At 34.4% G+C, this 21,171-nt stretch overlaps 7 protein-coding genes, 1 long non-coding RNA gene and 1 pseudogene across 11 annotated transcripts; 5 read left to right on the top strand and 4 right to left on the bottom strand.

The window, feature by feature from the left end:
• Positions 1 to 413: 413 nt before the first annotated feature.
• LOC125189314 (auxin-induced protein 15A-like) lies at positions 414 to 1,013 on the bottom strand. Its single transcript, XM_089058049.1, has one exon. The coding sequence runs from the start codon at positions 770 to 772 to the stop codon at positions 506 to 508; it is 267 nt and encodes an 88-aa protein (XP_088914175.1). The 5' UTR covers positions 773 to 1,013; the 3' UTR covers positions 414 to 505.
• A 605-nt stretch (positions 1,014 to 1,618) lies between these two features.
• On the top strand, positions 1,619 to 2,201 carry LOC148926863 (auxin-induced protein 15A-like). Its single transcript, XM_089058045.1, has one exon. The coding sequence runs from the start codon at positions 1,822 to 1,824 to the stop codon at positions 2,086 to 2,088; it is 267 nt and encodes an 88-aa protein (XP_088914171.1). The 5' UTR covers positions 1,619 to 1,821; the 3' UTR covers positions 2,089 to 2,201.
• Positions 2,202 to 9,369: 7,168 nt separating this feature from the next.
• On the top strand, positions 9,370 to 9,826 carry LOC148926862 (auxin-responsive protein SAUR20-like). Its single transcript, XM_089058044.1, has one exon. The coding sequence runs from the start codon at positions 9,442 to 9,444 to the stop codon at positions 9,718 to 9,720; it is 279 nt and encodes a 92-aa protein (XP_088914170.1). The 5' UTR covers positions 9,370 to 9,441; the 3' UTR covers positions 9,721 to 9,826.
• Positions 9,827 to 10,959: 1,133 nt separating this feature from the next.
• LOC148926861 (auxin-induced protein 15A-like) lies at positions 10,960 to 11,461 on the bottom strand. The gene has a single exon (XM_089058048.1). The coding sequence runs from the start codon at positions 11,336 to 11,338 to the stop codon at positions 11,072 to 11,074; it is 267 nt and encodes an 88-aa protein (XP_088914174.1). The 5' UTR covers positions 11,339 to 11,461; the 3' UTR covers positions 10,960 to 11,071.
• A 402-nt stretch (positions 11,462 to 11,863) lies between these two features.
• Positions 11,864 to 12,320, top strand: LOC148926860 (auxin-responsive protein SAUR24-like). Its single transcript, XM_089058043.1, has one exon. The coding sequence runs from the start codon at positions 11,947 to 11,949 to the stop codon at positions 12,211 to 12,213; it is 267 nt and encodes an 88-aa protein (XP_088914169.1). The 5' UTR covers positions 11,864 to 11,946; the 3' UTR covers positions 12,214 to 12,320.
• Positions 12,321 to 13,691: 1,371 nt separating this feature from the next.
• LOC148926859 (auxin-induced protein 15A-like) lies at positions 13,692 to 14,332 on the top strand. The gene has a single exon (XM_089058046.1). It carries the CDS (start codon positions 13,869 to 13,871, stop codon positions 14,133 to 14,135), a length of 267 nt encoding a protein of 88 aa, XP_088914172.1. The 5' UTR covers positions 13,692 to 13,868; the 3' UTR covers positions 14,136 to 14,332.
• Positions 14,333 to 15,196: 864 nt separating this feature from the next.
• LOC148926858 (auxin-induced protein 15A-like) lies at positions 15,197 to 15,748 on the bottom strand. The gene has a single exon (XM_089058047.1). It carries the CDS (start codon positions 15,579 to 15,581, stop codon positions 15,315 to 15,317), a length of 267 nt encoding a protein of 88 aa, XP_088914173.1. The 5' UTR covers positions 15,582 to 15,748; the 3' UTR covers positions 15,197 to 15,314.
• Positions 15,749 to 16,489: 741 nt separating this feature from the next.
• On the top strand, positions 16,490 to 17,084 carry LOC148926857 (auxin-responsive protein SAUR20 pseudogene; annotated as a pseudogene).
• Positions 17,085 to 17,497: 413 nt separating this feature from the next.
• On the bottom strand, positions 17,498 to 19,245 carry LOC148926856 (uncharacterized). 4 transcript variants are annotated; one of them, XR_016130267.1, is made up of 3 exons: positions 18,414 to 19,245; positions 17,807 to 18,149; positions 17,498 to 17,724 (listed from the first exon to the last, which is right to left on the bottom strand). It is a non-coding gene; the product is annotated as an uncharacterized LOC148926856 (long non-coding RNA). The 4 variants fall into 4 exon arrangements; XR_016130269.1 differs by having other exon boundaries at positions 17,807 to 17,882; positions 18,414 to 19,243; XR_016130268.1 differs by lacking the exon at positions 18,414 to 19,245 and having other exon boundaries at positions 17,807 to 17,882; positions 17,986 to 18,407.
• Positions 19,246 to 21,171: the final 1,926 nt, after the last annotated feature.

The following is a 21,171-nucleotide window of genomic DNA, read 5'->3' as shown; positions in this document are numbered from 1 at the left end:
GATTATGAGATGGTCTTTGAATCAATCTTCATTTCAAGAACTGCTGTCTCAAGCTGAGAAAGAATTCGGGTTCTATCACCCTACGGTAGGCTTCACCATCCCCTGCAGCAAGAACTTATTCATTGAAATTGTCACCAGAAGATGTCTGTAATGATACATGAACCAAAAAGTTCTGTATATTTAAGCATTAGTTCAATCATCACCAGAAATTAGATAATTACATGATTCTGTATTCTGACAATAAATAGTTCTAAGAACATTACAGCGATTAAATATATACAAACGCGTTTTGATAAGGAAAATGCATATGAATTTTAGGATATAACAGCATCTATCCAAACTTATTTAATCGTTGCAAGTTTATCGGAAGATTTGGTTGTTTAAGAGAGCCAAATGAATTAAGGAAACAAAAGTTTCTCAATAATATGTGTGTATTCTAATGCAATCTCAGTGGTTACATTTTCTAATCTACAAAACTCTACTCCTAAAACATCATTTCTATAAATCATCTTGAGCTCAAACCAGAGATGAAATCTACAAATAAATCCTCGCTGCAAGGGATGGTGAGGCCGCCCATCGGGTGATTGAAACCAAACTCTTCCTCAGCTTGAAACAACAATTCTTGAAATGAAGGATGGTTCAAGTATGCGACTGGAATCACAAAGCGCTTCTTTTCATTATCACCGACATAGATGGCAACATGCCCTTTCGGAACTTCAGCGGACCTCCTTTCATTGGACAAAGACCGTCTTAGAATCTGGCGAATGGCCATTGTTTGAAGCTTTTTCAGATTAGAATAATATGAGAGTAAATTATGAAAGAAATCAAGAAAGGTAAAGAATATGTTCAAGGCTTGTTGATGGACTGAAGTTGAGGAAAGTGTTGTATATATAGGTGGAAAAGAAATATTACATCCCAATGGAAATTGAGATTGGTTAGCAAATTAATGGATATGTTGTGGGTATGAGAGTTGGGTAACACAGACCAATGGATCTTCACATGGACTTGTCTCTAACCACACTAACATAGTATTTCGCAAGAAATCAAGATTTTGAATGCTATTGTTATCATCAAACTAGTGCAATGTAGACCTCTTCTGCCCCCACATAAACCAAATTGTATATCATCCTTATAAATTATATTATGACATTAATAATCACATGATTCTGTTTTTTGTTTGTTGAGAACATAATGCAGATTTAAGGAAAAAATATACATGTGAAGTAGTACTGTTCAAAAGTTGGACCACAATAATGATATGTTTACAAACAGCACAACCATATGAATTTTTAGAGTCTGGTATACTTGAATACAAATTTTCATCAACCTAAATTTCTGATTGATGGACCATTTTAGAAGCCGTGTTCACAAACCACTTAACCAGATGAATTACTAATCCGGCATTCATTTTTTTATGTCTATAAAATTGACTTCTGTAGGACTTCATTTATGAGTTATAGGTGTAAAATATTTTATTATACTATTTGGTTTATGTGGTGGCAGATGATGAGGTCTACATTGCAAGAGTTAGTTGGGAACAATGGCATTCAAAATCTTGATTTCTTGCTATATGTGTTTGTAGACAAATCCATGTGATGATGATCTTTTTTCTTGCGTTTCATATCTCTCGTATCCACCACATATCCATTAGTTTGCTAACCAATCAATTTCCAAAGGGATGCAATATTTCTTTTCTATATATACAACACTTTCCTTAACTTCAATCCATCAACAAGCCTTCAGATTCCTCATCTCTCTAATTCGAAATTCTTTCATAACTACTCTCCTTATCTCATCCTAACTTCAAAAGAGCTTCAAATAATGGCCATTCGCCAGATTTTAAGACGATCTATGTCCAATGAAAGAAGGTCGGCTGAAGTTCCAAAAGGGAATGTTGCCGTCTATGTTGGTTTTAATGAAAAGAAGCGCTTTGTGATTCCAGTCTCGTACCTGAACCATCCTTCGTTTCAAGAATTGTTGTTCCAAGCTGAGGAAGAGTTCGGGTTCAATCATCCCATGGGTGGCCTCACCATCCCTTGCAGCGAGGACTTGTTTGTAGATTTCATCTCTGGTTTGAGCACGAGATGAATTATAGAAATAGTGTTTAGGAGTAGAATTTTGTAGATTTTTAGAAATATATCCACTGCAATACATTAGAATGTACCCAGAAATATATTATTGAGAAAGTTTTGTTTCCTTAACTCTGAAACAACCAAATCTTCTGATAAACTTGCAACAGAAACTAAATAAGTTTGGATGCTGTTATATTTGAAAATTCATCTGCATTCCACTTAGGCAGATAAGTACACACTCAACTTAATCTTCTTCAATTATGACCACGTGAAAATAATTAAGTTACTGAAAAATCAGTGATAATTGGCAACTTTAAGTAAGAAGTGTTCATAATAATCCACTCTCTTTGCTGATGTTTTGGAGCACTAAAAATTACTCCCTAAAGTTTCATAATAATACATTCTCCCTGTGTTAGTGAAAAATAGATCCCACCTTATTAGAGAAAAAAATATTATCTTAAATAGAAAGTTTTTATTTTTAGAGAACGGACCAAAATGGAAAGTTTCTACTTTTAGAGGACGGGTAAGTATTACTTATAAAACACTATTTTAGACGAGTAAATATATTTACTTAGATATTTCGACTATTGTTTCTAGCAATTCTCTCATTTCTATCTTCTTTAGCCAACTGGGGAGTGATCAATTGCTAACTAGTTAAGATCTAGTAGTTGAAATAATGTCACTGGATTATATTTTTAACTAAGAAAATTAATAAATAAAATTAGAGGGTATTAATGTCAATTCCATCTCATTAAAATCATTATAAAACTTTAAATTTATGCAACTCTCTCGATTTAAATTATTTTTTCGCAAAAAAATATCAAATTAAAGATAATTTTATAAGGATTCCAACGAGATCTTAATTGCATATGTTCCGACGACGTTCGGATGGTGAAATTTGATATTTTTTATTTTAGTTTTCGTAAATGTTGATAACCAGATTTTTATCAACAAATACATCAAAAAATCTCAATAAAACCATGTAAAAATCTCAATAAATATGTGTTGATATTTTCTTGTACTAGTGTTGATATTATTATGTCATATTGTTGATAGTTGTAATACACTATGTTGATATAAAAAAAACATTCACGAAAATAATCATATGATAACATAATGACGATATTACCATTTTGTTGATATTTTGTCTACTATTTATTGAGATTCGTAAGATTTAATCTCATCCACTCATTTTAAAATCTAAAGATGTAGATTTAGTCTTGATTTTGGATTAGAATGCTAAAATCATTATGCTTAGAATATGACCCTTACTTTATCTTTGTTTGTATTTTCTATAATGATGGATGAATCATAAAAAGGATATGTAGTCTTAAGCCTTAGTGGAATGTCTATTCGGTCAAGATTGATAGATCTAGCTACAAATTTTGAGCAGGTCCCTCACTAGAAAACTCTGTTGAATCACATGATTTTCATTATTGTTTTATTTCGGAAAAAAGAACTCAATTCGGATGCCTTTCATAATTAGGGATTAAATCCGATGACCTTTCAAAATAAGAGATCGTGACATGCAAATTTTTCTAAATAAGGGATTTTTGAATTTTTTTTTCTATTTTCTCTTTTTTTTTTCTTATTGTTTCTCTCGGAATATTTATGAATTGCCAGAATAATTATCCCTAGTATTCACCACAATTTTGATATTTTTTAATCCTATTATATATCATCGATCCACCACTACTCCACCCTCATTCTCCTCCTCCGTACGCTTCCTCCACCCCCTCCTCCCCGTCGACGCTCCACTCTCCAATAATGAAGTAATTCCGAAATTGCTAGCTTGGAAAACAACTATTCCTAGATTATGACTTTATAAAGAAACCTACCAGAAGGGTAAAATCGCATGTACCGATTAGGGCTGGGGAAAAATACCGAAATACCGAAAAACCGGTCTTATCGTACCGAAAAAATATCGAAAATACCGTTGTTTTGGTATACCGTGACTTTCGGTATGGTATGATACCTTACCGAAAGATTGCGGTAAGGTAACGATATGAATTTTCAAATACCGCGGTATACCGCTGCATACCGAAATTCGGTATATACCGTAAACTAAGGTATATACCGTAAATTAAGGTATATGCCACAATAATATAAACACAATTGTATATAAAATATATTTTATATATTTTTAAATTATAAATCTATTGTGAAATATAAATATAATTATGAATAAATTATATTTAATTTATTTTTAAAATTATAAATTATAAATAATATTTTAAAAACTCTAATTTTCTATTTTAATTGATGTTGAAAGTCAGGTATACCGCAAAAATAAGGTATACCGAACTTCGGTACGGTATACCGAAAATGAGGTACGGTATCGGTATGGAAATTTGTCATACCGAATATAAGGTATACCGAAGTTCGGTATACCAAAAACTTTGGTAAGGTAAAGGTATGACTTTTTCGCATACCGTATTTACGGTAAGGTATACGGTATGGTGGTTTCGGTAAGGTATACCTTACCTACCCACCCCTAGTACCGATCATAGCAAACCAGCATAATGAAATCAAGAGTTCATTACACAAATTTTCATTTATTTCGAAGTCCTTAAAAATGAAATCGTAGATGATGCCAGGTCATTTCATATTCGATTGATTAAGGGGCTAAAAGGGGAGACGGGTGGAGGCAGCGCAGGGGAGAGCAGTGGCGAATCTTGGGGGCAAGAGGGGCGACCGCCCCCTCCCGGCCGATCGGAGAGGCAAAACTTTCCCTTGAATCGAGCCCAAAATAGTCCGTGGAGTGTAGAAATTTCCTTTCCTTTTAATAAATACTACTTATCATATAAAATGGAGTAGTCTAATAGTTTGGGCGTTGGTTTTTTTCTAATAGGTTTAGGGATCTACCTAACAATTTTTTTACATTTTTTACTCCTTTTTAGTTTATCAATTCATATTTCTTTCTTATCATCAAAATAATACCTTTTAATAATTATAAATATTTTTAATCTTGTGTTAATGTTTTTTATTTTAAAGTATTTATAATTTGTGATCCATGCATCTTAATTATTGTTTATGTAACAAAATAAACATTTAAATATTTTTTAAATCTAAATATTTAATACTCTACTTATATCACTTTTGTATATAATATTTATGATGATTTGGAATGTATATAATATTTATGATAATTTTATATTTTTAAATGAGTAATACATATTTGCAAGCTAATGCATGCTTATATTTTATTAACGAAGCTAGTGCTGCTTAAATATTAATATATTTTTATTTATTTTATTATTAAAAATAATATTAAATTAAATATTTAATATTAAAATATTAAAATTTCGCACCTGCCATTTTCGGGGTCTGGATCCGCCATTGGTGGCGAATCCAGGATTTTTGATTCGGGGATACGGAAAACAATTATGGAAGTTCAAAAATCCAAACAATCCTATCTGTTCTTTTAAATACCAATGTCTTATATAGACATAAATTATATAACTAGGAAATAAATTATATTTGGTATAAAATATTTGAGTAAATTTTTTATTTATTTTTCAATAGATTAACAGATCTTAGAATTGAAACATGTGGAAATAAATAATTTAAGCAAAATGTCAATTATTTTTAAAAAGTTTAGATATTTTACTAGTTGTAAATGTTTTATATACTACGTGAGTATAATTGCTGCACAATAGATAAAATAGGTTTAAAGTAATTTATTGATTATTTGAGAATTTGATCAATGTATAGATTTATTTTTTCAACTGTTTTAACAAATAAAAAAAGTAATAGCACCTATTCTTCTAATTGTTTGAATACAAGTAAATAAAATAAAGTAAATTCATTTATTCTAATAAAAAAGACAGAAAAAGAAGTAAAAGGCTGTAGAACTTTTTAATTCTCTGAATAAATAAAACATGAAATAAGTAAACAAATTATATTAACAAAACTAAAACAAAAAATAACTGAAATAAGTAGTATGATATACTTCCTCCGTTCCATGTTATTTGAGACGTTTCTTTTTGGCACGAGATTTAAGAAAATTGTGTTTAATGAGTTAAATAAAGTAAAATAAAGTAGAAAAGAGAATAAAGTAAGAAGTTCAAAAGAGAAATGACTCAGGTAACTTCGGACAACCCAAAAAGAAATACGACTCAAGTAACTTGGGACGGAAGGAGTACGTAGAACTTTTATACGGAGGGAGTATGATATACGTAGATCTTTTTTAAGTGTGTTTGAATAAAACAAAGCAAGAAAGGGAAAGAAATCAAAATTTACACTTAAGGGGTTTCAAACTGATCAGAAACTCTGCTGTGAAAAATGGGTAGCAGAACCCAGGGATGGAACCGAAAAGCTTAAGTAGCCGGGGCTAAATTTAAAAAAAAAATTTATAATAGTATTGCATATATAAAGTAATAGATAGTATTTATTAAAACTATTTCCCCCGTCGGTGAAATAATGTCCATATTTGCCATTTTGGCCCGTCCACAAAATAATGTCCATATTTACGTTTTCCATTTTGATAATAGATTCCACTTTTCACAAACTCATTGGACTCATATTCTATCTAATATATAAAGTAATATTCATATTCCATTAATTCTTTCGACCTAACTTCCTTCACATTCCTTAAAATTAACATCAAGTCAAAGTGTGATTTTAAATGACGGATGGAGGGAGTATATATATGTATATGATCAGTTTTTTTTTTCTTTTTTTTATGTGGTAATTAAAATTCAAATCACACCAAAAAAATATTGGAATTAAGTTTCAAACAAAAAATTAATAATATTTTCAATAAAATTCAAAAACATGTTATCATAATATAAAAAAATTATTGCAAATGATGCTACACATAAAATATCAATACCCTCCTTTTAATCCACGTATAGTAGTTCATTGAAATATTAAGAATTTTTGTAAAACATTAAATATAACGATTTATTTTTAACTCTTTTTAATATATAATTATATACTAGTAGGAGTAGTATTCCCTCGTCCCATAGTAAATGTCACACTTGAGAATTGACACGGGATTTTAAGAATTGTTATTTTTTGTGTTGGATGGAGAAAGAAAATAGTATATTTATATTAATGTGAGAGAGAGTTTTTTCTAAAAAAGGAAATGTGACATCTTTTTTAGGGATTAAAAAGAAAAATGTGACATCTATTATATTATAGGACGGAGGGAGTATTTAAATCCAATTTACTACTCCCTCCGTCCCATTGAAGATGATCCACTTTCTTTTTTGGTTTGTCCCAATCAAGATGACCCATTACTTAAAATAGAAACACATTTATTTCTACTTTATTCCATTTTTCTTACTTTACTCTCTCCTCTTAACATACAAAATATAATTGTATAAAATCCCGTGCCGCACAAGAAAGGACTCATCTTCCTTGGGACGGAGGGAGTAACATTTACTACAGCAATCTCGCACACATTTCAAAATCCCAATTTTGAAAGAATAATTAATGCTCATGTCCCACCACTTAAGTCTTCTTCTCCAAAACTTTATCTCTCTCTACTTCTCAATCTCACGTATTCCATCCGTCCGCGAATAAGAGTCTCATTCCATTTCGGCACGGGTTTTAATAAATGTTAAGAAAAGTAGGTGGAAGGAAGTTAGTAGAATATGAGTCTCATTTGTATATATTAGTTTTAAATGATACGTAAGTGGAATGAGTTTGGTGGAATGTGATGCCTCTTTACCATTCATCATAATTATAAACCGGGACTCTTATTCGCGGACGGACGAAAATGAAAAAAACGGAACTCCTATTCGCGGACGGAGGGAGTACCAGCGAGAAAACATCTAGGCGGACAACGACCATGAGTGCAGGGTTACTGGGTCCGGCTCCGGCCAAGCGGCCGGTGGAGCGGTGGCTTGGCCTGAGCTAGGTCCGTCCCTGGCAGAACCACTGGACCAAAGAAAATTTTGAGAAATCTAACTTAATGGAGTACACAGTATTAGTATCCTATTTTGGGGTACAGTTGTACACCATTGTTCTAAGGTGAATACGCCACTGGGGAGGAGGAGAGTTGAGGCAACGAAGGGGGGAGGAGGAGGGGGGAGAAGTGGCGGTGATTTGCCATAATATTGGGGGGGTAGGGGTAATTTGGTTGATTCATTATTGTTGCGAGAAAAATAATAAGAAAAAGAATAGAAAATATATAAAAATTTGAAAATACCTTGTTTCGAAAAATCTACATGCCACGATCTCATATTTCGAAAGATCAACGAATTTAATCCCAAATTCTGAAAGGCATGCGAATTGAGTCACTTCTTCCAAAATCTCTTATTAAACACATAACAGCATCCAAACTTATTTAGTTTCTGTTGCAAGTTTATCAGAAGATTTGGTTGTTTCAGAGTTGAGGAAACAAAAATTTCTCAATAATATATTTCTGGGTACATTCTAATGTATTGCAGTGGATATATTTCTAAAAATCTACAAAATTCTACTCCTAAACACTATTTCTATAATTCATCTCGTGCTCAAACCAGAGATGAAATCTACAAACAAGTCCTCGCTGCAAGGGATGGTGAGGCCACCCATGGGATGATTGAACCCGAACTCTTCCTCAGCTTGGAACAACAATTCTTGAAACGAAGGATGGTTCAGGTACGAGACTGGAATCACAAAGCGCTTCTTTTCATTATAACCAACATAGACGGCAACATTCCCTTTTGGAACTTCAGCCGACCTTCTTTCATTGGACAGAGATCGTTTAAAATCTGGCGAATGGCCATTATTTGAAGCTTTTTTGAAGTTAGGATGAGATAAGGAGAGTAGTTATGAAAGAAATTGAAAATAAGAAAGGTAATGAATCTGTTCAAGGCCTGTTGATGGGTTAAAGTTGAGGAAAGTGTTGTATATATAGGTGGAAAAGAAATATTGCATCTCTTTGAAAATAGAGTTGGTTAGCAAAATAATATAATGGATATGAGAGTTGGGAAACACAAGCAAATGGGATCATCACATGGATTTGTCTATGGACATATTTAGCAAGAAATCAAGACTTTGATTGTCATTGTCCCCAACTAATAATTGCAATTAAGTCCTTACGATTTAATTATGACCTTTCTTCGGACCAGAGAGGCATCAAAATTCATTATGTTGTTGCCAATATAGTTGGTAAGGTAACAATGTGTCCCACCACATATCACAAGACAAATCCATGTGATTCATAATGTGCTTGTGTTTTCAACTTGGGCATCATGCCCCATTTGCATTAATTGTTATCTTCTCATCATATTTTAGTATAAACCAATTTTTAAAAGTCTATATATACACAAAATACATTTCTTCATTCAACCAATATCAACTCTTTCACCATATAAACTAAAGATTTTCTCTCCCACAAAAAAATTTGCTCATTTCAGCTCGGTTTTGTACAAGAATGGCCATGCGACAAATGCTGAGACGGTCTTTATCTAGCGAGAGAAGATCAGCTTCATCAAGAAATGAGATCTCAAAGGGCCATGTTGCTGTCTATGTAGGGGAGACTGAGAAGAAGCGTTTTGTTATTCCATTGTCATATTTGAACCACCCTTCGTTTCAAGAATTGCTGTTTCAAGCTGAGGAAGAATTTGGGTTCAATCATCCCATGGGCGGCCTCACCATCCCCTGCCGCGAGGACTTATTCATTGACGTCGTCTCTGCCTTCAGCAGGACATGATGATATAACATAAATGTTTTAGGAGAAGCACATTTTTGTAGATCAGCCTTTAGAAATGTACGTAATGACAAGATATGAATATACTTAGCCATTTTCAGATGAAAAACTATTTTGTATTTCTTGACAGGAATAGCTCAAAAATCTAAGTCCTTGAGGATTTCTTAAAATTCCAAATTCTTAAACTTGCAATAGACATGAAACAAGTATAGATGCTATTATCTCTCAGACGTATCCACATTTTTCCAAAACGTCGATGTATATGCTCTAACATTGTGTTTTTAGACTCTTAAGCATCTTCTTTACTATACTATTGAATGTTGGAATACAGAATCATGTGATTCCTCGTATTTCCAATGATGAAATCGGCACATTATTCTAACTCTAAAAATCTTGATTGTGGTCTTATGAAAAAGTAGAAAATCATCAGTAACAAAGCAAATATATCCATTTGTAGTATTAGCCACTGCCCTAAGAAAAATTGCAGAAAAAAAGTTCATTTTTGATCAACTATATATATATATACACACAGCATATTTCCTTATTGCACCCATCAGAAGCTTTCCATAATATTATCAGCTTTTCTTTCAAACACGTTTTTTCATTTCATTTCAGCAGAGTTCAACAGATAACGAGACGGTCTTTGTCTAGTGGGAAAAGATCAGCTAAGTCCTAAAGGGCCATCTTGCTTTTTTACATTGATGATAATGAAAAGAGATGTGTTGTCATTCCATTGTCGTACTTGAATCACTCTTGGTAAGAATTGCTGTCTCAAGCTGAGAAAGAATTCGGGTTCTATCACTGTATGGGAGGCCTCACCATCCCTTGAAGTGAGGAATTATTCATTGAAGTTGTCTCTGGCTTGAGCACAACATGATGTACAAATATGTTTAGGAGAATCACCATTTTGTAGATTAGCATCTTAGAATGTAGATAAAATTTATTAAGCCATTTCCAGATTTCCAAAATCAGTATGTGCTTGTATACACTTGCTGTTATTTCTAGATAATATGAGTATCTTTATGTAACTTCAAGCATTAGTCAATGCATCACCAAAATATTAGAAGATCACATGATTCTGTATTCTGACAATCGATAGTTCTAAAGAAAAATGTTTGATAAAACATATACAAACGTGTCATGATTTGATAAGGCAAATACAGATGAAACAGCATCCAAACTTATTTAGTTTTTGTTGCAAGTTTATCAGTAGATTTTGATTGTTTAAGAGAGCCATATGAATTAAGGAAACAAAAGTTTCTCAATAATATGTTTCAGTGTACATCCTAATGTATTCTCAATGCATACATTTCTAGTCTACAAAATTCTACTCCTAAAACACTATTGGTACAAATCATCTTGTGCTCGAACCAGAGATGAAATCTACAAATAAGTCCTCGCTGCAAGGGATGGTGAGGCCACCCATCGGGTGATTGAACCCGAACTCTTCCTCGGCTTGAAAGAGCAATTCTTGAAACGAAGGATGGTTCAAGTAGGCAACTGGAATCACAAAGCGCTTCTTTTCATTATCACCAACATACACAGCAACATGCCCTTTTGGAACTTCGGTTGACCTTCTTTCATTGGAGAAAGATCGTCTCAGAATTTGGCGAATGGCCATTGATTAATACTTTTGTCGACGTAGATTGAGAAGACTGGTTATGAGAAAAAATCAGAATTAAGAAAGCTAAAGAAGTTTTTGAAAGCCTGTTGATTGGTGCAGTTGTGAAATGTGTAGTATATATAGTTGCACAATAAATGTTGAAGAATACAAAATGATGAGCAAAAACAACAGATAAATAAGTGGTGCTTATAAAACTTGGAAAACACCACCACATGAATCTGTCCATCAATTGTCAAGTAGATATGCTACATTTGATCAAATCAACAGCTCATGTGATATGTTTTCTGCAACTACTTGATTTATGTTTGGGGCATTTGAAAGGGCCATGTAGACTTGGATGGCCTCATTCATGCTCTCAATTTCTCAAAAATCTTCATTTTATTGATGGACAAATCCATGTGATTACTCATGTGCTGGTGTTTTTCCAAATTTCATAGCCAACACTAGTCAATTTTTCTATGATTTCCAAAGGGATACAACATTTCTTATGCACCTATATATACAACACATTTCTCAAGTCCAACCATCAACAAGCCTTCAATAAATTCTTTATTCCCTTCATAACAACTACTCTTCTCATTCTAACTCGAGAAAAGGTTCAAACAATGGCCATTCACCATATTCTGAGGCGATCTTTATCCAGTGGAAAAAGGTCAGCCGAAGTCCCAAAAGGGCATGTTGCCATCTATGTTGGTGACAATGAAAAGAAACGCTTTGTGATTCCAGTCGCCTACTTGAACCACCCTTCGTTTCAAGAATTGTTGTTTCTAGCTGAGGAAGAGTTCGGGTTCAATCACCTGATGGGCGGCCTCACCATCCCCTGCAGTGAAGACTCATTTGTAGATTTCATCTCTGGCTTGAGCAGAAGATGATATGTAGCAATGAAGTTTAGGAGTAGAGTTTGTAGATTAGAAAATGATCCACTGAGAATACATTAGATTGTACACAAACATATCATTGAGAAATTTTGTTTCCTTAATTCAAATGGCTCTCTTAAACAATCAAAATCTTTTTCTAAACTTGCAATGCGAAATAAGTTTGGATGTTGTTATATCTACAATTTATTTACATATGCCTCAATCAAATTAAGACAAGTTTGTATATAAACTTGATGCCTATTTTCACCTTGGAAGCTCAAAGATCAAGTTGAGCGCGTTGTTGAAAGTCTAGTAGAAAATGATACTACTAAGAGGGAAGTAGATATGTAAAAGACAAATGCATGTGCTTTTAAGGCCCTTACTCTCACTTATTCCACAAACAGACTTTAGATTGCTGACATAGACTAGATTTTAGATAAGTTGATTTATTTACTTAGAAAATTTGACAACTAATTGTCTCATTTGTATCTATCTTGTTTAGCAACTTTAAGCAAAACATCTCTACAGATTTTACAGGTTCATATTTCAAAAAGTTTTTTAGCTTAAATAATAAGTTGGTTGAGTTTGTAATCATGTCTAAGTTTTTGTTGAGTTTAGTTTTTAGATAAAATGTTTCTCCTTTAAACCTAGAACTCACTGCTACATATCATCTTGGTTCAAGTATACGACTGAAATCACAAATGAAGTGCTTCTTCTCGTTATCACCAATGTGCCCTTTTGGAACTTCAGCCGGCCTTGTTTACTGGACAAAGACCGTTGTTTGAACCTTTTTTTGGGTTAGAAGGAGAAAAAGTGTTGTATATATAGGTGCACAAGAAATGTTGCATACCTGTGTTAATCATAGAAATTTTGGCTATGAAATTTGGAAAAACACAACACAAACACATGAGAAATCACATTGATTTGTCCATTAATGATTGAGCGATAAAATGAAGATTTTTGGGGATTGAAAGCACTGTTTCTTCCAATCCAATTCTACATGGGCCCCTCTCAAAATGCTCCACAAAAATAAATAGTTGCAGAAAACATATCACATAAGCTGTTGATTTCTTCAATGTGGACCATTCCTTTTTGTTGAGAACATAATGCAGATTTAAGGAAAATATATATGTGTGAAGAGTGAAGTACAGTTCGAAAATTGGACCATAATAATGATATGTTTACAAACAGCACAACCATATGAATTATGAGTCTGGTATAACTAATTTGTACAAATTTTAATCAACCTAAATTTCTGAATGATGGCTGTTATTGTTTGGATATCAATTTCTGATTGTCAATGTAAACAGCCTATATTTCAAAGATTGGACCATTTTAGAAGCTGTGTTCACAAACCACTCGACCAGATGAAGTACTAATCCAACATTCAACTTTATTATGTCTATAAAAATTTAATTTGTAGGACTTCATTTATAGGTGTGACAAATCCATGTGATGATCCATTTGCTTGTACTCCCAACTCTCATACCCACCACATATCCATTAGTTTGTTAACCAATCAATATAATTTCCAAAGGGATGCAATATTTCTTTTCTATATATACAACACTTTTCTCAACTTCAATCCATCAGCAAACAAGCCTTCAAATTCCTTACTTTCTTAATTATTTTGAAATTCTTTCATAACTACTCCAGAAAACATTAACACAATGGCCATTCGCCAGATTCTAAGACGGTCGTTGTCCAATGAAAGAAGGTCGGCTGAAGTTCCAAAAGGGCACGTTGCCGTCTATGTTGGTGATAACGAAAAGAAGCGCTTTGTGATTCCAGTCTCATACTTGAACCATCCTTCGTTTCAAGAACTGCTATTTCAGGCTGAGGAAGAATTTGGGTTCAATCACCCGATGGGTGGCCTCACCATTCCTTGCAGCGAGGACATATTCGTAGATTTCATCTCTAGTTTGAGCAGAAGATGATTTGTAGAAATAGTGTTTTAGGAGTAGAATTTTGCAGATTAGAAAATGTATCTAGAATGTAAACCAAACATATTATTGAGAAACTTATGGCTCTCTCAAACAACCAAAGTCTTTTGATAAATTTCCAGCAGAAACTAAATAAGGTTCATGTTGTTATGTGTATTAAAATAATAATGAAAATCACGTGATTCAACAGATTTCTCAAAAATGAAAAGCTAGCTCTATCAATCTTGATTGAATAGAATTCAAGTAGCTACGAAGATTCTACTAAGGCTTACAATTACATATCCTTTTTTGATTCATCTATCATTACAGAAAATACAAACAAAGATAAAGTCTTATTTGGTGATGCTTTACACTTCTTCAAGTTGTCAAAGAAGATAAAAATTTGAGAATTGCTAGCATCAGTAGTCAAATTTTCTACGTAGATATATTTACTCATCTAAAATAGAGTTTCTGAGGTAGTGGTTCTATAAGTAATCAATGTCTAACTCAAAGTGTTTGGGGGAATAAGTGAGATAGTAAGGGCCATAAAAACACATGCATTTGTCTTTTGCATATCAGCTTCTCTCTTAGTCTTATCATTTTCTCAAGATTTTCTTTGAATCATCATCAAGATTTTCACCTAATTTTCTCAATTTTGAAGCAAATGGGATTGTCTTTGAATCATCAACAAGATTTTGAAGCAAACAAAAATTTGTGATGTAGAAGGATGCAGCCTACCAACCCTACCCTCACATACAAAAAATGATCTCCATTTTCACCTAATTTTCTCATTTTTTAAGAAGTTGAATTCTTTTTTATCTGCATTAATCTTATCACTTTGCAAAGAAGAATAATTTAGAAATTTTTACAGAACATAATTTCTTATGTGTCATGATAGATGGATCTAAAAAATTATGTATCTTTAAGCATTAACTTATTAACCGCAGCTACTTTACTTCTATTCAGTCAAGATTGAGAGAGCTTTAAATGTTGAGTGAGTCCATTACTAGAAATCTGATGAATCATATGATTATGTATCTTTAAGAGAGCCATATATGTTTAAGAGAGCCATATGATTTAAGGAAACAGAAGTGTCTCAATAATATGCTTCAGTGTACATTCTAATATATTCTCAGTGGATACATTTTCTAATCTGCAAAATTCTACTACTAAAACACTATCTATTGCTGTAAATCATCTCGTGCTGAAACCGGAGATGAAATCTACAAATATGTCCTCGCTGCAGGGGATGGTGAGACCGCCCATCGGGTGATTGAACCCGAACTCTTCCTCAGCTTGAAATAACAATTCTTGAAACGAAGGATGGTTCAAGTACGAGACTGGAATCACAAAGCGCTTCCTTTCATTATGACCAACATAGACGGCAACATGCCCTTTTGGAACTTCAGCTGACCTTCTTTCATTGGACAAAGACCGTCTCAGAATCTGGCGAATGGCCATTGTTTGAAGCTTTTTTGAAGTTAGGATGAGATGAGGAGAAAAGTTATGAAAGAAATCAAGAAAGCTAAAGAATATGTTGTTGATGGGCTGAAATTGAGAAATTGTTGTATATATAGATGGAAAATAAATACTATTACATCCCTATGGAAACTGATATTTTGATAGAAAATAAATGGATATGTTGTGGGTATGAGAGTTGGGAAACACAATCAAATGGATCATCACATGGAATTGTCTCTAAACCACACAGACATATTTCTCAAGAAATCAAGATTTTGAATGCCATTGTTATCAACAAACTAGTACAATGTAGACCTCATCTGCCCCCACATAAACCAAATTATAGAATAAAATATGTCATCCTTATAAATTAAGTCACATTGGGACATTAATAATCACATGATTCTGTTTTTTGTTTGTTGAGAACATAATGCAAATTTAAGAAAAAATATATATGTGAAGTACTGTTCAAATATTGGACCATAATAATGTTATGTTTACCAACAGCACAACTATATGAATTATGAGTCTGGTATAACTAATTTGTACAAATTTTAATCAACCTAAATTTCTGAATGATGGTTGTTATTGTTTGGATATCAATTTCTGATTGTCAATGTAAACAACCTATATTTCAAAGATTGGACCATTTTGGAAACTGTGTTCACAAACCACTCAACCAGATGAATCACTAATCCAACATTCAAATTTATTACGTCTATAAAATTTAATTTGTAGGACTTCATTTATAGGTGTGACATAAGTATTTTATTATACTTATTTGGTTTATATGTGGGCAGATGATGAGGTCAATAGCTACATTGCATGAGTTAGCTGGGAACAATGGCATTCAAAATCTTGATTTCTTGCTAAATAAGTTCGTAGAAAAATACATGTGATGATGATCCATTAATTTGCTTGTACTCCCAACTCTAATACCCACCACATATCCATTAGTTTGCTAACCAATCAATTTCCAGAGGGATGCAATATTTCTTTTCTATATATACAACACTTTTCTCAACTTCAATCCATCAACAAGCCTTCAAATTCCTTACTTTCTTAATTATTTTGAAATTCTTTCATAACTACTCCACTCTTCTCTTTCTAACTTCAGAAAACATTCACACAATGATCATTCGCCAGATTCTAAGACGGTCGTTGTCCAATGAAAGAAGGTCGGCTGAAGTTCCAAAAGGGCACATTGCCGTCTATGTTGGTGATAACGAAAAGAAGCGCTTTGTGATTCCAGTCTCGTACTTGAACCATCCTTCATTTCAAGAATTGTTGTTTCAAGCTGAGGAAGAGTTCGGGTTCAATCACCCAATGGGTGGCCTCACCATCCCTTGCAGCGAGGACTTATTTGTAGATTTCATATCTGGTTTCAGCAGAAGATGATTTATAGCAATAGTGTTTTAGGAGTGGAATTTTGTAGATTAGAAAAATGTGTCATTAGAATTCATGTAAATGAAACACATTACTGAGAACCTTTTATCACCTTAATCTTTTGAGTTCACCAAGAATGAGTTTATTTCTTTTAGTTTTCAATTTCTTAAACCAAATATACGATTCTAGGGGATAAATGTGTTTGCAACTATACATCCTAAATTAGTAGTACTACTATTTTTTGGGGGGAAAACTTGCAGATAACCTTGCTACTGATACTGGATCCAAATCCTATGGAACTAAGTAACTATACTTATCATTAAACTAGGATATGTAGTTAAATTGGTAGAGCATTCAACTATTTAGAATGATATATATTGTAATACCCGCACCCTTATTTCAGTTCTTTCGTCTTGTTAATGTCGAACTAAAGACGTAAAGTTCTCTTTTCATGAAGAGTTAATGGAACTCGAGCCTTTGATGTGAAACGTAATTCTTTTTAGTTGCAAGTAAAAGCTAAAGTAACCAAATGAACTAAACAATTGGAAATACGTTGTAGAATATCACGAATTTTCGAATAGCGTTACATAGGCAATAAAATGAACAACTAAAAAGATAAAATGTGCATGGAACAAATGGCATCGGGCCTCTTCTTCCGGGCCGAAAGTCGCGGCCCGTATCTGATCGGTCACCGGGCCCAGGGCAGCGAGCCCACTCTCCGAGGCAACTAAGTGGCAGCCAAAATTGTTTCTTCCTCCTACAAGATAAAAACAAGTGTTAATTGCAAAGAAACAAGGGAAACTAAGGAGCTACTATTAGGAGAAAAGAAACAACCCTACTTTGATAATAGGAGACCAAAAATTCACCAAAGAGGGCAAGTCAAATTCTTTAATCCTTCACACCATATGGCAGCACCTGAAATGTTTATGTACCGGTCACTAGGTGGCCATATGAGAACAAGATGAAGTAAACAGCCAAGTACCTAGTACTACAAATAACATAAATGCATAGTCCTTACCTCCTTAGTATACCACCAAATTCTGTTAAAGCTACTGCAAGAATCAAAGAAAAGGGAGATTTGATGCAGGAAAATAACAAAGAATTTCAACAGCCCCAATTAAGGCTACACGAGTACACATTTGTGCCTATAAAATCCCCTCCACACCACCTTTGAACACTCTCCTACACACCATAAGAGATTTCAAGCAACATAGCAAGATTTAGAGTAAGAGAGCTTGAGTTCTAGAAGCAAAAATCAAAGACTAACTACAATCAAGAGGTAACACTCCTTCCTCCATATGATAGAAACATGAAAGCATGAACATTTGAGAATAAGTAGGCACATCATATTAGGATTTCAAAATCATAAGTAGTTCTCACAGAGGGAAAACTCTAAGGAACAACATGCTAAGTCCTAAATGAGACCAGTAATCACTTCTTCCTCACCTTTCATGTTTCATCCGTAGAAGTATAAAACTTAAACCACAATCTGCCCAAGCATGCTCTTTTAGAATGAAACTTAAAGCTCCCTCAACATCAGAACAGATATACCACTGCAACTTTTGACTGCAGACAGTGAGTTCAAAAGAAAGGTGCTAACTTTACATAATAAGCAAACCCCAATCCAAATAAGTGTATTACTGCCTCCCAACTCACCCCCTTAACTTAAGAAAATAAAGGAAACTAAGGAAGAAAGGTTAAGCACTTAGCTACTGCCCGACGAAGCGGCGTGGCTCACGAGCGGTGGCGGCATCAAGCACGCCGGCGGAGGCTACCGGCGAGGTCTCAGCAGCGTGGCAACGGCGGGAAGGGCAACAGTACTGCATCGCTGTATAGTAGCCGAGAGAGAGAACGGAGGGAGGCGATGCCTCCTCCTCTTTCCGGGCAGCGCTGAATGCGAGGCAACGGCGAGCCGATGGACGGATGAACGGGCCGGCGTCGACCAGACGCCGTGAACCATCCTCGAAGCAAATGCTACAACGGCAGTAGGGAGAAAAGGCGGCGGAGCTGGCCGCGTGGCAGCGACGACACCAACTCGCCGCTGACGGCTGGCGGTGGAGCTGCACCGCTGCGACTCAGCGGAGAGGGAGAGAATGGGGAAGGAGGAGCGGGTTTCCGTCGGCGTGAGGAAGATGCCGACCGGAGCAATGACCGATGGGCGGCAAGGGAGAGGCGCCGCTGCTCTTCCTTTCGATCGATCCCCTTTCAGCTAGGGATTTGAAATGGAAATTGGGGATTTTTGTGAATTGAGAATTTGTGAAGGGAAAGAGGGAGATAGACCGATGGAAGTGAGGAGTATATGTTTTGGGCCTAATCTATTATTTGTGTTTTGGGCCTCTTTCAACCAAAAGCATGGGTTAAAGTTTTAAATGGGAAGATGGGCTAGTGAATTAATTATTAAGTCTGGGCCACCAACTAAAATAAAAGTATAGGCTAAGAATTTAATTAAATCATGGGCTCTCCTATGTCGTTGATTAATTAATTATTGGTCCGCTAAATATTTCCACGAAGCTAAGTTAAATTTCCAGACCATAATTTAAGTGCATGAATAAATACTTTTTGTTTCAGAATTTTATGCGCTAAACGATGAATAGACCTCGAGTCTATTTTAGTGCTTGAACAAAATATATAGGAGGTAACGCTCTTTCGTTAAACGAATAATTGGTAGACCTCCACACCAAACTAAATCGCAAGATTTATTTAGTGCTCAAGGACTTCTCTTGAATTAAGGAAAAGGAATAAAACGATCACGCACTTAGGATGCATTCATGTTTAAGCTTAATGGATATCTCAAAAATCTAATTAAGTATCATTTTATTTCCTAAAGGGACGTCTTCGAACATCGTCTAAGGCCAAGTTAAGGAAATTACGGAAAGAGCTTTAGCTTTTGAGGTGGGCATTCTTTTAAAACGTGTTTTTAGTATGAAAATGTGATTCTTTGCTCAAGTATGTTGTCATGCCATGTTTTGTTTTATGATTACCTATCTGCTTGGCTATGCCAATTTAGTTAAATCGAATTCGGGTCCCAGTAGGGCCGCAAACCCTACTCGGACTAGTGTACACATGAGGGGACCGTGAGCTAACAAAGGAGTTGGCCGGTCCAGTGACCGTCGTGGAATGTGGCCACATTCCCGGTTCACATCAGTTTCAGATATGGTATATCTATGTTATGTGATTGCGCAATCAAATCTTTACTAAAGGAAAAGTATTTTAGTGACTCGGGTCTTTTAAGTAAAAACCCCGTGATCACTCAACTGTGGCATTGACAATTAAAGATAGAACCATTTTTGGCAATGTGCCCACTGAGTATATCAAATACTCAGCCCTGCATGTTATTTTCAAATGTGCAGGTTGAACGTGGACGAGCAGGCGAAGGTGTTGGGACAAGACTTTTAAATAAGTAGTTAGGTAACCCAAAGTAGCATGTCTTCATACGTGCTATTTTGTCTTGAACTCTTCCGCTGCAATCTAGAGTTGTGTGCTAGAAAGCTATGAACTTAGTCTTGATACTCTGAACACGTTTTGACTATGTACTCATATGCCTTTGATACTATTGATTTAAGTGATTTCATCCTTTTTATTGTTGTCCCTTGATTACTGAGAATTGTTTAGTCGCGAAATAGCTACGCTCACTAGCACTAGGGAGTTGTGGTCGTGACATATATATGGTCATCATCTCCAATTTTGTAGTAGTATATACTCCCTCGTCCCGATTAAGAGTCACACTTTTCCATTTCAATCTATCCTCAATTAAGAGTCACACTTTTTACCATAAATAGTAAGTAGGTCCCACATTCCACTAACTCGGTTCACTCACATTTTATTATAAAACCAATATAAAAAAATGGATCCAACAATCCACTAACTTTTTCAACCAGCTTTTCTTTATATTTCTTAAAATCCGTGTCCGGTCAAAGTGTGACTCTTAATCGGGGACGGAGGAAGTAACAAAAATATGAATTTGGTCCAAAACATCCACTTTTGAAAAACATGTCCATAACAAATGAAATCCTTGTCGGAGTGGTCCTTTTTTTGACGGAACCATAAAAAAGGACTACTTCAGCGACATTTTCATCTGTTATGGATCCGTTTTTCAAAAAGTGAATGATTTGTGCTAAATTCGTATTTTTGTCATATGTTAAGACCTTTACTCTAATATATATCCTAAATATTTTATTTTTATTCTATCAACTGTTTTCTTTAT

Source organism: Salvia hispanica, chromosome 5 (genome assembly GCF_029641045.1).
Source record: "Salvia hispanica isolate PSC_SH4W2 chromosome 5, Shi_PSC_v1, whole genome shotgun sequence".
In the NCBI taxonomy this organism is placed as follows: Eukaryota; Viridiplantae; Streptophyta; class Magnoliopsida; order Lamiales; family Lamiaceae; genus Salvia; species Salvia hispanica.
Note: the sequence above shows the minus strand (reverse complement) of the source record. Positions and strands in the feature narration are given on the sequence as shown.